The 15,508-nt window shown below is 35.3% G+C and overlaps 1 protein-coding gene and 1 pseudogene across 1 annotated transcript in view; one reads left to right on the forward strand and one right to left on the reverse strand.

Moving 5' to 3' along the window:
* The window catches only part of LOC107749282 (cryptochrome-1-like), a 13,021-nt pseudogene extending 7,080 nt beyond the window's left edge, over positions 1–5,941 (reverse strand).
* Positions 5,942–8,375: 2,434 nt separating this feature from the next.
* LOC107749309 (ankyrin repeat and BTB/POZ domain-containing protein BTBD11-B-like) overlaps positions 8,376–15,508 on the forward strand; it is a 56,444-nt gene continuing 49,311 nt past the window's right edge. Inside the window, exon 1 of the mRNA XM_016564423.1 lies at positions 8,376–8,964. Coding sequence (XP_016419909.1) covers positions 8,376–8,964 — 589 coding nt within the window. The remainder of the gene's footprint in view (positions 8,965–15,508) is intronic.

Consider the following 15,508-nt stretch of genomic DNA (forward strand, 5'->3'; position numbering starts at 1 on the left):
AAAGAACTTGTATGGAGATTTTTCCATCGACAGATTTTTCCCTGACCTTCTTTTCTCTGTAAATTAAAGGTGCACACTATTGCCGAAAAACACAATCATTACTTAGCAGTCAGTCTGTCTGTGTGATCTCAGTATCTGTCTGCATAACATTCTCAATGACGAGTTAACTATCAGGCATGATGGGCAACAGCTTCCCACAGGACTGCTGGCAGCTACGTGGGAGTCATATGGGCATATGGCAATGATTACAGATACACTCACTTGTCCAGATCATAGAGTGTGTGGGAGATCCTGACGAAGACTTCCACCTCTGCCTCAGTGGCCAGCTTCTTAATGGCTGCATCACGATCCTTCCCGAAGGGCTCGGAGTCGTACTCATATGACAGTCGGGTGATTCTCCACTCCTAGGGAGGAGAAAAACAAAACAAACAAAAAAAGAGATGGAGAGTCAAATAAGGGGCAGTCACAGAACAGCATGTACTGACAGAGAGTTTACATAAAACTGTTGGAACAGGCTCTAGGCGGTCTGTTCTCTGACCTTGAAAAGTCTTGGAAAGACATCCGTGGGTTGTCGGGAGTTAAGTTTGCGAAGGCTGGCGTCCAAGTCCTCAAGACACTGCAGCAAAAACCTGTAATACAAAGAATAATTAATAAAATTTTAATAAATCACAAGCAACTGAAATGGTAGTTTAGATAGACATAGTTGTTCATTTTAATCTCTTGCAGGAACAGGAGAGAGATTTTTGTGACTTGTCCAGCAGAGAGCACTAACAGACAAATGGTATGGAAAAACACATTGGTTATACTCTGCATTACATGGGCTGTGTTCAGAATGGAATGGAACACTAGTTTACTGTCAGTGTACTGCATACTATTTCTTTAAAAAAAAAGTGAAAACAGACATTATGCAGCAATAAAAGTTGCTTAATAGTATGCTACACCTGTGTTTCTTAAAGGAATAGTTCTTCCAAAAATGGCAATTCTGTCATGATTTAGTGATTTTCTTCGGTTGAGCACAAAGAAGATATTCTGAGAAATGTTTATGGTAGCCATTGATTTCCATAGTACAGAAAAAATAAATATATTAATTAATAAAAAATACTGTACAATTCGATGGCTAACGGCAACTGTTTGGTCTCCAACATTCTTCATAATATAATCTTTTTGTGAAGAATGAAACTCATACTGGTTGACTCCTCATTGTCCACAACAACATTCAAAGGCCTCAAACCCAAATTTTGTTTTCAAAACTTTATTTAATCTATGGGAACTCCTGGATTCTGTTCATTAAAGGAAAGTAACTAAAACAGTTATACTTAAAACTAAAATGATTACACTTCAGGACTTAAGATGTTTTAAGAGCTGAATTTTTTTTCAGGGTTCCTGAACTTCCTGCTCTATTTAACCAAAGAATTTGCATGACTCTTCCAGTTTTTTGTGATATATTGGGATAAGTGGAAAAAATGTTAATTCTTTTAGAAAACGCCCATGGAGTTGGCATGACCTTATTATGTTGCATGGGGCTAAAAGTGGCAATCAGTAATCATTTCAGTTATTTATTAGATTATTATAGACCTCATCAAACTTCAGGTCATGGTTTGGTTGAATAAGCCAGTTAAAACCTCTACCTTATACCTGGACACATTATAAAATAGTAAGTATGATTTTCTTTTTAGCTGCCCTGAATATATAACATAATAAGGGTATAATATAAGAATATAATCCTGTCTGAGCAAGAGTTAAGAGTTCCCTCTTGTAGGACTGTGTATCAGCAGCTTGTAGTTGAGCTTGTCTGCATCCCTTCCTAAAGAAGTCACATCCCAGGACCAAATGAAGATGAAACATCTCACACATTCTCAAAGTCACTGTCATTTTAATGGATCTGCATATGAAAGCACACATGCAGCTTGTTCTACAAGTCAGAATTACATGGTACAAGTAAAAGTACAAATTGTAGCTAGTTAGAAAAACATTAAGCAGCCATTTTCAACACTGATAACAATAAGAAATGAGCAGAAAGCAGAAAACAGCATATTAGAATGATTTCTGAAGGATCATGAGACTGAAGACTGGAGTAATGATGCTGAAAATTAGGCTTTGCTATCCTGGAATAAATTCCATTTAAAAAAATTATATATATATATTAAATAGTTTCAACAAATATTAAGCAGCAAAACTGTTTTCAACATTGAAAACATTGCTTCTTGAGCATCAGATCAGCATATTAGAATGATTTCTGAAGGTTCATGTGACACTGAAGAAGTAATAGCTGTTGAATATTCACAAAAATAAATAACATTTTAAAATATAATCGAATAGAAACGTTATTTTAAGTTGGAATAAGATTTTACAATATTACTATGTTCACTGCATTATGGTGTAGGCTACATTTTATAATTAAGGATTTATAGTTTCAGATTTAATAATGACATATTTGTGACCCTGGACCACAAAACCAGTCATAAGGGTAAATTTTCGTCAATTTTCAGATTCATACATCATCTGAAAGCTGAATAAATAAGCTTTCCATTGATGTATGGTTTGTTAGGATAGGACAATATTTGGCCGAGATACAACTATTTGAAAATCTGGAATCTGAGGGTGCAAAAAAATCAAAATATTGAGAAAATCGACTTTAAAGTTATCCAAATGAAGTTCTTAGTGATGCATATTACTAATCAAAAATTACGTTTTGATATATTTACGGTAGGAAATGTACAAAATATCTTCATGGAACATGAACTTTACTTAATATCCTAATGATTTTGGCATAAAAGAAAAATCTATAATTTTGACCCATGCAATGTATTTTTGGCTATTGCTACAAATATACCCCAGCAACTTAAGACTGGTTTTGTGCTCCAGGGTCACATATTATTTTAACTCTAATAGCATTAATACATCATTAATATCTAATAATTTATCTAGTAATCATTTATGTCTTCATTTCTTTTGTAGTGATGCATATTACTAATCAAAAATTACGTTTTAATATATTTACAGTAGGAAATTTACAAAATATATTCATGGAACATGATCTGTACTTAATATCCTAATGATTTTTGGCATAAAAGAAAAATCAATAATTTTGACCCATACAATGTATTTTTGGCTATTGCTACAAATATACCCCAGCGACTCAAGACTGGTTTTGTGGTCCAGGGTCACATTTATCATTTAAAATAAAATTGTGCTTCTGCATAGAAACAATCAGTAGTTTTTTTTGGCATATTAGTCATTTCAGATTCAGTTTCTGAGCTGACTTTAACTGTAAAGACAGCAGCACAGTACAAATGAGTACAACTTCCTGTCGAGCTGTACTGTACAAATAGGCTGTGCATGTGAATGCAAAATTAAACATTACTAAGACATCAGTTGGGCTGTCTTTGACACATAGACCTAATACAAAAGAACAAAAGTATTGCAGGTCAATTCAGGGGACAAATTATACACGTGACCTCTCAAAAGAAGCCTTTGCGTGGGTTGTACTGTAATTACAGTTTAGCAACCTGGCATACCGTAGGCAAGAGGCTGTTTGAAGGAGGTGGAAAAGTAGGTCAGTGCTGAAAGGAGAATGAGGTAATAGCATCTACTAACACATTGACCTACTTCCTCACGTCCTGCACCAAAGGGGAGAGGAGAGGTGGCTGAGCTGTACGTTACATCACAACTCTGCTATGAGGGTGACCGCTCAAGCATCTCACAAGGATATCCCACCACATAGTATACTCTTATAAAGATATATCCGCCTAGCACTAACATTAGGCAAAAAGAATGGCAGTTAGTTTGTATTTACTCTTTTGGTATTGTACAGGTCCTTACAAAATGGTAAAACAATCACAAATTAAACTTAATTAAATGGTCTTTAAGATATCTACATAAGAAAAGGCTCCTCATAGCCACCAAGTAAAATTTTAATTGAAAAATAAGCTTACAGCATATAAATAAACCAACTGGCAATGTAAAGCTTCTTACTTACTATAAACACAAACTTTCTCATTACACAGCATGGCACAGCTTACAGAAACTCTGCTACATACTGAGCTATTTATATTCAAACAATGAAACAAAAAGACAGGTATAAGATGTCACTCTCACCATTCAGATGCAGATCTGCACTCAATTCAGCTTTTAAGTCACATAAGTGTGTGTGTATGTGTGCTAATGAAATTGAAAACAGATACTATTGACTAGTCACTATGTATGTGTGTAGAGAGAGAGAGACTAGTATTCAATCAATATTAGTATTATTGATTAGTACAGTAGTAGTATGCATTCAAATGTTCACTAGTGAAATTGCTAGCGCTAACTGAATAGATGATAGAAATATTGGCCCCAGGTAACTATTTCCATTCTTACTGGTAACAAACTTTGCACTTATGCTACTGAATTTTATGTGGGTCTATGGTTATTTACTTCACTAGTATGTATTCCAGTTTTTGCTGGTACATTTTCAGATTTCACAAGAAACTATACTAGTAACTTTCGTCACTAACTATTCTAGTTTCGCTAGTGCTTATTCTAATATCTTTTGTACAAGACATGGGTACCAGTATACAGAACATGAGAATAAATACTAGTACCTGATGACTAATTACTAGTAGTACTGGAAAAGGCACTAACAACGACTGGAATACATACTAGTCTGAACAGTTATTATCTAAACCAGTGTTTCCCAACCTTTTTTTTGTCGCGGCACCCTTTGGAAATTTTAACAAACTTGTGGCACCCTACAAAATTTTTTTTTACACGGCACCCCGGTTGGGAAACACTGATCTAAACCATAGACTGACATAGAATTTAACTGCTAACATACTACAAATTTTAACGTATCTGTTAAATTAGACAATAGTTATTTACTACTAGCAACTATCCCTAAATGACTAGTAGCAAATGACTAGTGTCTAATTCAACAGATTCTAGTCATTTAAATTACTAGCAGTATATTAGTTTAGTTACTATTGGATTACTTACTACTAGTAATGACAAATAAGCACTATGAATGGCTACTAGTGAAAGTGAAAATATACTAGTTACTATTGAAATACTTATTATTATTAACAAGTAAGGGGAGTGTCACAGGACCTGATGTCTGCTCTCCTCTGTTCTCTACACACACGTGCTCGGATCCAAAGGAAACTCGCCTCCATCTGCTGATTCCCACGTTGGACGATCCTGCAAACCAGGGGTCCAGTATGTAAACGCATCTCAGAGTATCGGCTCCTATTATAGAGTCCCGCAGAGATGGGTTATCATGGAGCCTTAAGCCCTTCCTGAACCAGTGGATCGTATTGACCACCATTATTCCTAATGTACCGCAGTCCCTTCTGAGATCACGAATGCTCCAGCAACTCCCAAACTTGGCAAACCCGGACTTCTCAGTTCAGGTATAAAGTCTGATCTGGTTACGTCTTCTTCAGCCTTGCTCAAGAAAAACTTTTCTCATGTTGAAGCTGGATCTCTGCGCTCGTGCCTGCTGAAAATTCATATAGTTGATTTACACATCCTGATTGACACGACAGACAGATGCTATTGGTGCATCAGCGAGTTTACAGTGTGTTTAGAACCGTACGCCTCGACAAAAACACGCACCACTAAGTGTAAAACTGACGGATATATATATATATATATAAAAACACGCACAAGAAAACCTCAACAAAGAAAGCACGCGAACGTCAACATGGACTTGCGAAGACAGAAAGAAAAAACAACAGCCGTTTAACTTCTTCCTAAAACGTTAAATATTTGCGTTTTCAGATTAATTCCATATGTAAGTACACGTTCTCTATCCGCATGACAGTACAGGCGTCGATTAGCAATGAATATTCACACGATTGTTGTTGTCCTTTAGTTGAATTTCAATTTTTAATTCACCCCGTGAATCGCCATTAGTCGACTCCGCCCACTCGCTGACGCAAACTGGCACCTACGCAGCCGATTGGTCAGAGCCGCACGGCAGACGTAATAGACCATCACGTTTCTGCGGCGTGCTCGCGCAGACCCGCACTTTTAGCACTGATAACATCACAGATGAGGTAGATTTCGTCAAGTTAATGGCATGTTCTCGATTATTTTTCACCATGATGTGTAAAGGTCACTTAAAATAATAGCGCATTTAGATAAATGCATAGAAAAAGCTCTTTGTGCCCATGTTACTGCTCGACTCTGATTGGACAGGACGTGAGTACCCGGATAGGCACATGAACAGGGGCACAAGGGAACAGATGAGTTTTGTTATGGTAAATATTTGTGCACCAGTGGTAGGACGTAATTTAAACTCTATAAAATATTATGGCCACAAGTTCACTTCAATTTATGGTAAACTAGTAGCAATCTAATAATAAATGATGTAATTGTTATAATACATAATAAGCTACTATATATGACTGACTGGGGATAGTTTGTCTGGAGGGCTCAGTCAATTTTGAGTCAAAAGTCCAATAACACATCTGTTTTCTCTATCAATAATTTTGTTTGTTGGTTTCAAACACCTTGTGCAAAACCGTCCAATAAATGAAACCATACTGGCATACATTGAGGCAACTACGTAATAAAGGCAGGAATGTGTTGTAGAGAGTGGCAGTCAAAAACACCAGAATGGGTTGTCACATGTTATACAAGTTTTATGAAGCCTTGGTTTATTAATTTCAGTGCTTATTGGCCAAAACAATGTTTTTCCATTATTGGTAATTTAATTTTAGGTATTTTTTTTAAAAATAATTATTTTACTGTTTAAAATTTGCTGCATTGCCTGCAATAGTTTCTTATAAGGGCAGTTTCCCCATAGAACGTAAATTATATGATATGTTAAACTATTGGAGCATGTTATCATAAAAGGTTGACATTATTCATAGTAGGCTATCTTTTTTTCTGGAATCAAGCAAATGCAAAAAGGTGTTGACATTCAAAACACCCAAATTAGGTTCAGGTGCAGGACATAAAAAATAACAAATAATAAACAAAGAAAAAATAATGTACGCACACTGAAATTACAGCTCCAAAAATGTATTTACCTAACAGTCAGGTCTTCATCAGGCACAACTGCTGGTCTTTTTTTCCTAGGCAATGGAAACAGCGAAAATTTTGATCACTTTGATTTATCAATGTAGCATAATATATATTTTCACACTTTAGTCTGATATTACTTTTCTTCACATCAGTATTGATAGTTCATTTGATGCAAATCTTGTATTTGGAGACAATAAATAGTCTAATTGATTTATCATCTGTATACTGATCAGCATGTTGAGAAAACATTACAAATCACAAAGGGAACTACTACATTGATCCAAGACATAATTACTTTATTGATTGGGTCTGTGCTTTCCTTTAGATACAGAGAACATTAACATACAATAAAGTAAATGAGGCGATTTATCATTTAAAGATCAAGCCTCCTTGCTACTGCATTACTGCTGATTTAAAATCAAGGATGGTCATTTTAGTTGTTAATCATGGAAATTAGTCTGGACAGATCTAAAAGTCAACCAACTTGATATAACCTATATCTTTCATCCCTTAAGAAATTATTGACAGATTTCAGGTGAATGGGGGTCATCTGTAATCTCGTTGACTGATGTCTCAGCTCAGACTATTATTATTGTCGTTTGAGTGAATAAGATATGATGATTGTTTTGGTTGAACACTAGATGGCAGTCTACCACAACAAAATGCTAAATTCAAGTTTATCTCAAATAGTTTGTTAATCTGATACTTGTTAATAGAATAATTATGAGATACAAGTTAATTATCAGATTAAAAATAGAAATGTAACAAAACTCTGAGGTTCAAGGCGTTTCATTAAGGAAAACCGGTTACTCTTGGCAGAAACAACTTTCAAACTGTATCACTTATAGCCACAGGTTTTTGGAGGAGTGTTGTCCAAAGAGGTCAGTGTTGAGTAAAATATGGTCTCCTCTTTATTAAAGCAGGTTTAAAAAAAAAACACTTAAGTGATGAAGTGTATTTCAGCTCTAAAAGCATCTTGTTTTTCTTTCTTTTGTTACAGTCACTGATTTATGCTATTGCAATCTCTTAAGTCTGTAAACAAATGTCTTGATGTCATTTTGAGTTAGATCTATTATTTAGTATTTTTCCTTTGTGTCATATACTCACTGCATTAGTCCTAGCTATTAGGAAAATAGGAAGTGCTTGGTGTGTCTCATTTTTATCCTTCGTTTTACATTGAAAACACATGACCTTTTTCAGACTGTGGGAGTGAAGTTCACAAGAAGCCTCTATTCAAGATGACTGATATATTATGCATACTGTTCATTATTAATGAACAGGAATCTCGTTACTCTGAGCCCCATCTGAAAGGGAGAATGGGGAAGAGGACAGGTGTTCATTTGATCCCTTGCTTTTTGTCCTCAAACATGCTCTGGAGCCTCGGGGAGGTGGAGAACGCGCTCAACAAGGAGGAAGAGTTGAGGTTCGGGACCGTGTCCGCGGATCTGCTGGCGCGCCTCTCCACGCTCGTGAGCCGCGCGCTGGTGAGGGTCGCCAGGGAAGCGCAGCGGCTGAGTTTGCGCTACGGCAAATGCACCAAATACGAAGTCCAAAGTGCCATCAAGATGATCCTATCGTGGACCATCTCGGTCAACTGCATCGCCGCGGCGCTCAGCGCGCTGTCCATGTACAACATGAGCACCGAGGATAAATTCAGCCGGGGGAAATCGGAGAGATGCGGCTTGGTCTTCTCCGTGGGGAGGTTCTTCAGGTGGATGGTGGACAGCAGGGTCGCTGCTCGCATCCACGAGCATGCGGCCATATACCTGACCGCTTGTATGGAGAGCCTCTTCCGAGAGGTCTTCAGCCGGGTGTTGAATAGCTCGGTGGTGGAGAAGGATAACGGGATCCCCAAATTCACACTGGAATCCTTTGAGCAGGCTCTGAGCAATGATTCGGAGTTGTACGGCCTCCTTTTGCCCTATCAGCACCTCACATGTGGGAAAAATGCCAATGGTAAGTTCAGCACTTGAAAAGCAGTTCAACAGGCTTTTAAAATGAACAGATTTCTTTTTTATTCAGAGGGAGGGTGAACGCTTAAAGCTTGTTTATGTTTTTATGCCTCACGTTCGGGTCAGATTTTGATTATGGTAACTGAGGGAAAAACGTAACCAGCTATAATGTTTATACAGTGACATTAACTTTTAGGCCCATTGCCCTGAAACTGACATCATCTGTGTATATATTATTACACAGCCTCAATGACTACGTTTACGTGCTCAATAATATTACAGCATTAATCAGAATTTGGTTGTGTATTCTGGTTACGTAAGCATCAAGAAAGTGCATTAACCTGATTGCCATTATCAATAATAAGGTTAAAGATAGTTGTGAAATGTCAGTCTATTGAAGATGATGTGCATCTTGGCTGCATTTACTTGCGCAAAAATGTAAATATGCTGATATTCTAATGCACTCTTGTGTTTTGTTGTTAAAGACATCAATGAGTTGATTGAGTTACTGTTATGGAGCATAATAAATGGCAAAATCATGCTTAAATGTCTTTTATGGATGCCAGAATATAAACATAATAGCAAAATAATGTGCATGTAAACATAGTCATTATGATGTTTGCCCCAAACACTTCAGAAATGTGAGATAACCTAATTTATCAGGGATGTGCTTTGATTTATGTGTGCATGGATGTATTTATAGATGTGTATTTGGCTGTGTATGTTGTGCACTGTGTATAATGTAAGTGTGTGTTAGAGAGCGGTTCATTTTTAATACCGAGCTCAGCTGCATTTTCCATGGGTAATTAGCTCACAGTACCATCTTGTTCCTTTTAATGTATCATTTGTACAGTTATGGTACTTATGAATGTGTCATCCAGAATGTTTCCAGGCTGTAGTTTATGTACAGGGTGACATAATCCAAATGATAGACCCTGGAGCAAAGGGACTATTCAATGTATAACTTCCAATAATGCTTGTGCAACAATGTGGACTTGACAGTATTGCAGCATCAAATAGAGTGATGATGTCATTGATTTAATACAGCTGCCTGGCAGAGGGGCTTTTCTATAATATTCTATTGGTGTCCATTTTAGGAATATGTATGGATTTGTGCCACTTGTAACGATATATTCACTGAACACATAATTGTGTTTATTGCTTCATTAACACTTACTTTTTTAAGTTGAAACACCTTTTTTATATACATCCACTTATATCTAACTTTTAATAAAGAGCTGGGCGATAATGTAGTTAACATTTTGCAATAATATAAACAATCAGGCACTTGAGATTTGCTATTTATATCACTTTACGTGAGTATATTGTGTATATGTATGTATATATATATATATATATATATATATATATGTATGTACAGTATGTGTATGTATGTATGTGTATGCATGTATGTATGTATACACACTGCATATATACTGTATGTTACTGCTTATACAGTATAGATATAACATGAAACAAAGGAATCTCAGATTAGTTTTAGTGTATAATGGACAAGTTTCAGTATCCCATTACCGAGTTTTCTCACCTCTGTCAGAATGCCTCATTTTACATAGATTAAGCAGTGAGCATTTCAACAAACCAATTACATGAAGATTACATCTCCTCCATAGTAAGGTACATTTCTCCCTTAAGGGTGGTATCAAGATGGGCTGCCAGATAATAGCCCACCCTTTGTTCTTCTCTGGAGAGCTGTTTTAATTGCACTAGGGGTTTATTTTGAGAAACAGAAAGCCTTCTTCCGCTGTAAATTGTGTTACAGTAAGTGTACATTTTAGACATGCAACTGTTACACAACTTCTTAATTTTTCCTTGAATATGTATAACTGCATTAAATGCGTTCCATAATGCAATCGGCAAGCTCTCTCCAGTGGTGTAGATGTGGAGGCAGTTGGTTCAGCTGCAGAGGTGGCCTGCTCTGAGTTACTAGGTCTGTTGTGTGCCTGTGTGTGTTCAGTGCCAGGCACTGAGGGGTGTTTAAGCGTATGTTTGTGTGTGTGTGTGTGTGTGTGTGTGTGTGTGTGTTAAGGGAGGCACTGTTAGGGAGTCCAAGCATGACACAGCTCAAGTTGTACCAGGCTGCCCCAGGACACAGCAGGTTCTTTACTGTCTGGAGCTTTGGGTGTCAGGGATTTCTTCTGTAGCGGGTTTGCTGGAGGCATTAGAACAATTAAGGGTAATGTTGGAGGATGAGGTAACTGTGGAGTCTTGGTTTCACAGATTATTGTTTTTAATACTTCAAATCCTTGTCTGTTTTTATCTATCAGGAATCACTGAGGAATGGGAGAGCAACACATTCATTGTCAGAATTCTAAAAGCTATCAATCGTTCTGATCTTAATTACTCAATTCAATTTGTCACACTCGAAATCCATTGAGTCTTGGCTTTGAATTGATCTCGCAGACGAATGAGCTCTCGTCTTAGAAGAATGCAGGCAGTGTTGTGTTAATTTTTTTTCCAGGTTCTTCTGAAGGCTCTTGGCCGTCAGATTCTCTGCCCACAGACTTTGCTGAAAATGTAGATGATAACATATAATGATGATAACAGTAGATGTAGATGTAGATGATAACAGACAATACAGATAAAAAGCAAAGGTAACAATACAGAGACACCTCCTAAAGAGAGATACCTGCCTAACCTATAAGGAACAATAAGGAGTCTATAAGGACAATTTTACTCAAAGCAAGAGGAAGTTTAATGTAATTGATTTGTGCAAACCTGTACATTTAAATATTGCACAATGCTGTAATTTAAAGAGGTCATAATAGGGTTGGGTTGGTATGACCAATATCATACTGAATGACTAATATTATGTCACAGTTTATATGTCAAAATAGTTATTTTCAATATAGAGAATATGGCCAGTACATGATTATTATATGCTTTTAGTAAATCATTAAAATTCTAAGTAGACGTAATGACAAACAAATAATTAATTACCAATAATAACAATAATAGCAAATAAATAAATAACAACAAACCCTAAAATGTTTTATTTATTGTTTAATTATGCCATTTGATTATTTTCTTTTTGTTATATAGATAATGTCACTATGTTATGATCATAATTTAGCCCAATTAATATTATAAGTAGACAGTGACAAATAATAATATTTTGACAACAACAGCAACAACAACAATAATAATAAACCCTAGAATATTTATGTATTATTTAACGATCCCATTTGATTATTTTTCGTTATAAATAGGCTAGATATTGACAATACATACGATCATATTTTAGACAACTTAATATTATACAGCAAGTAGACAGTGGAGTAAATATTGTAAATATTATTTAATGATGCCATTGTGTTGAAGCCATTTTTTTGTTATATTGATAATGTATATAGATAACATTATGATCATGTTTAAGCCAATTTACAAGTAGACATTGGAGACAATATTATTTTGATAATAAAATTATTATTACTACTACTAATAATACTAATAATATTAGTATTACTACTACTAATTATAAAGTGACCCTTTTACATGATTTTTAGTTCATAACTGGCACTTGTTCTATCCTGCCAGTGTGACATTTTGTATATGTATATTACAATAGATACATTAGAGCCTTAAAAGTAAAGGCGCTGAACTCCTGTAGGCATGAGATGTAGTATGCATGAGAGCGAAGCCCAATCGCACAGATGGCTCTCGGCGTGACCGATGTGGCAGGTCCTGAGAGAGGGAACACTCCTCTATTCATCAAAATTTACTGAACTATGAAACATAATGAGCTGAGCATTACACACTGTGTTTCTCACTCGAGCACGAGTATGTGCAGATTCACCCACACACATATGCACACGCACACATTCCAGCTCTTGTAAATAAACAGACACACATATGGATGCGAGGCATAAGCGAGGGCACCCACATTCACACAAACACACACGATCATAGACAACATACTGACAATATGAGTTTATGGGTCAATGATGTTACACTCAATTATATATTTTCAATTAAATAATGTATTGCGCAAATTATACAGACCATATCTTTATATATTAATTTATACATTTAAATGACATCATAAATAGAAAGATATATAAATAAATAAAAAGCATGATGACTTGAATGACTCAAATACACATTTTCTATAATGAATATGTTTTCAATTTCTGATATTTTATGAGGCAAAAATGTCAAGGTCGTATAACTGTGCCTGAGATCGTTAAAAAAATTCTCATTAAAAGTTTGAAATCACTGAAAAAAAGTACTTAATCTGCCACTTAAAGCCATTGTGGAGGAACTAAGCGCAGGAAGTCATTTACTTGTCATGTGACAATAAAACCAAGAAAAGCATGTCAAATTTGAAGGTCAGGTAATAATAAATATTAAATAACTTATTGCAGATATTGTTCTGACAAAGTCTATACAGTAAACATCTCTTCCATATTTCCCCACAGAGATTACTAGCAATCCTCACAGCAAAGATTCATGACAAACAAAGGAGAAAAGACCAGATCTTTATCAGTGTAATGCTCAAACTGAAGTTCACGATTAACCATTACAACATTCCAAAGGGAAAAAGACGCTAGAGATGCAGTTGTGGAGAACGCTATCAGCAGACAGTAATGACAAAGATCAGTTTGTGGCGCAAAGTAATGAACACATTTCCACAAGCCCAAGGTCAAACAAAGGTCAGACAGCCTCCTTCAATAGCAATCGATACCACTAAGGGTTTCAGCTTACTAGTTTGTCACTTTGTTCAATAGTTCCAACAAGCTTCTATTGCTGAATTCCATTTGGTATAATTCCTATCATATATTAAAGAAATGTTCCGGGTACCATTCAAGTTAAGCTCTATTGATTGCATCTGTGTCACGCTGTTGATTATCACAGACAACTCATTGACTCGTCCCTTGGTGGGTGTAAAAAACAAAAACCTCGTTTGCAATTCACTTACAATAGCAGTCTATGGGGCAAGGCATTGGGTTGGAGGGTTAAAAAAGGATTCATTTTTTTGTGCTTACATTATTCTTTAAAACAAAAAATGTGTTATTTCAGTTGAACAATTATCTGAAAGTGTCCTTTTAGTGGTGCAATGCCTTGCCACATAGATGTCCATTTTAACTGCATTACTGAAATATCACTAATTGGTTAACTGTACAATGAAACAATTTTCATTCAGAAATTGTAGTAAAATTCACAATTACAACGAAACATCAAGTTACACATTGAATTAAACATTAAATTTTGAAATAGAAAACTGAAATAGTGTTATAATGCTTGTAAAATGTACTCCAATAATAATAATATTTACAACTTTGAAAAATAATTTTTAAGTGTAAATTACCTTATTCTGTGAAAAATGGTAACACTTTTTATATGTAATTAAATATATGTAATTTTATATTATTTGTAATTGTACCGTAAAATACTGTTAAATTTGTGTTTTTTGCAAGTAAAAACTATGACTTACCATATAGTTTATGGTGAAAAACAGTAAAGGAATATTCCCAGAAAGCAAATTGTAAAGTAGGTGTATTAACATTATATAACTTTATTATGAGTTGTAAAATATACAAGCTTCAATCCTGTAATAACTGAAACATTGTCACTGTATTTTTACAGTGAATTTCTGGCAAGCACAGCTGCTGTTTTTTAAAACATAAATTTAACAAGATATTTTTCAGATTTTCAGATCCCATACGCTCTTAAAAACAAAGGGTTAAAGAAATGGCGTTTTGGGTTCCCAAAGAACCTTTCTGTGAACAGTTCTTCAAAGAACCATTTTTTTTTCTTTGTGTAAAGAATATTTACACAATATTTATATCACTTTAGGGACCAATTCTCACTATTAATTAGTTGCTTATTAGCATGCCTATTATTAACATATTGGCTGTTTATTAGTACTTATAAAGCACATATTCTGCATGATCATATTCTACAGCCCTAAATCAATCCTACCCAATACCTAAACTTAACAACTACCGTACAATATTAATAAACAGCAAATTAGGAGTTTATTGAGGCAAAAGTCATAGTTAATTGGTCCTACTGATGCGGAGACGCTAGGTTCGAACCATAAGGTAAACTCATATTACGATTATTCCATGTCCTTAGTCACGGTGAAAGTGAAACTTTAACGATGCATAGTGCTTAAAGCCACTTTAAATTAAAATGTTTATGTGTCGGAGACATTTAACGTCATCACACCGAACAATTTATCAATTTACAGTATTTTCCAGTCGTAGTATAATTCATAGTGCTTAAAGCCACTTTAAATTAAAATGTTTATGGCCACATGAAGCTGTTACGGAGCATATAGATTGAGGATTTTCTAGAAGCAAGGATAAAATAACTTTTTTGTAACTTACCCACCCTAACAAAGCTGAAATGTGGTACTTTATTCACTAAATAAAGTTTAATCTTACCATATCCAAAAACTTGCTCACTCTGCTGTTATTTAATAGATTAAATGCACTGGAATTTTATTGAATAGTTCGTGGAGACACGTTTTTAATTAAAATATTCATATTAATCAAGGATTTATTGACTTTTAATGCACCTTATTT

Source organism: Sinocyclocheilus rhinocerous, unplaced genomic scaffold, assembly GCF_001515625.1.
Source record: "Sinocyclocheilus rhinocerous isolate Xijiao unplaced genomic scaffold, SAMN03320098_v1.1 scaffold1311, whole genome shotgun sequence".
NCBI lineage: Eukaryota > Metazoa > Chordata > Actinopteri > Cypriniformes > Cyprinidae > Sinocyclocheilus > Sinocyclocheilus rhinocerous.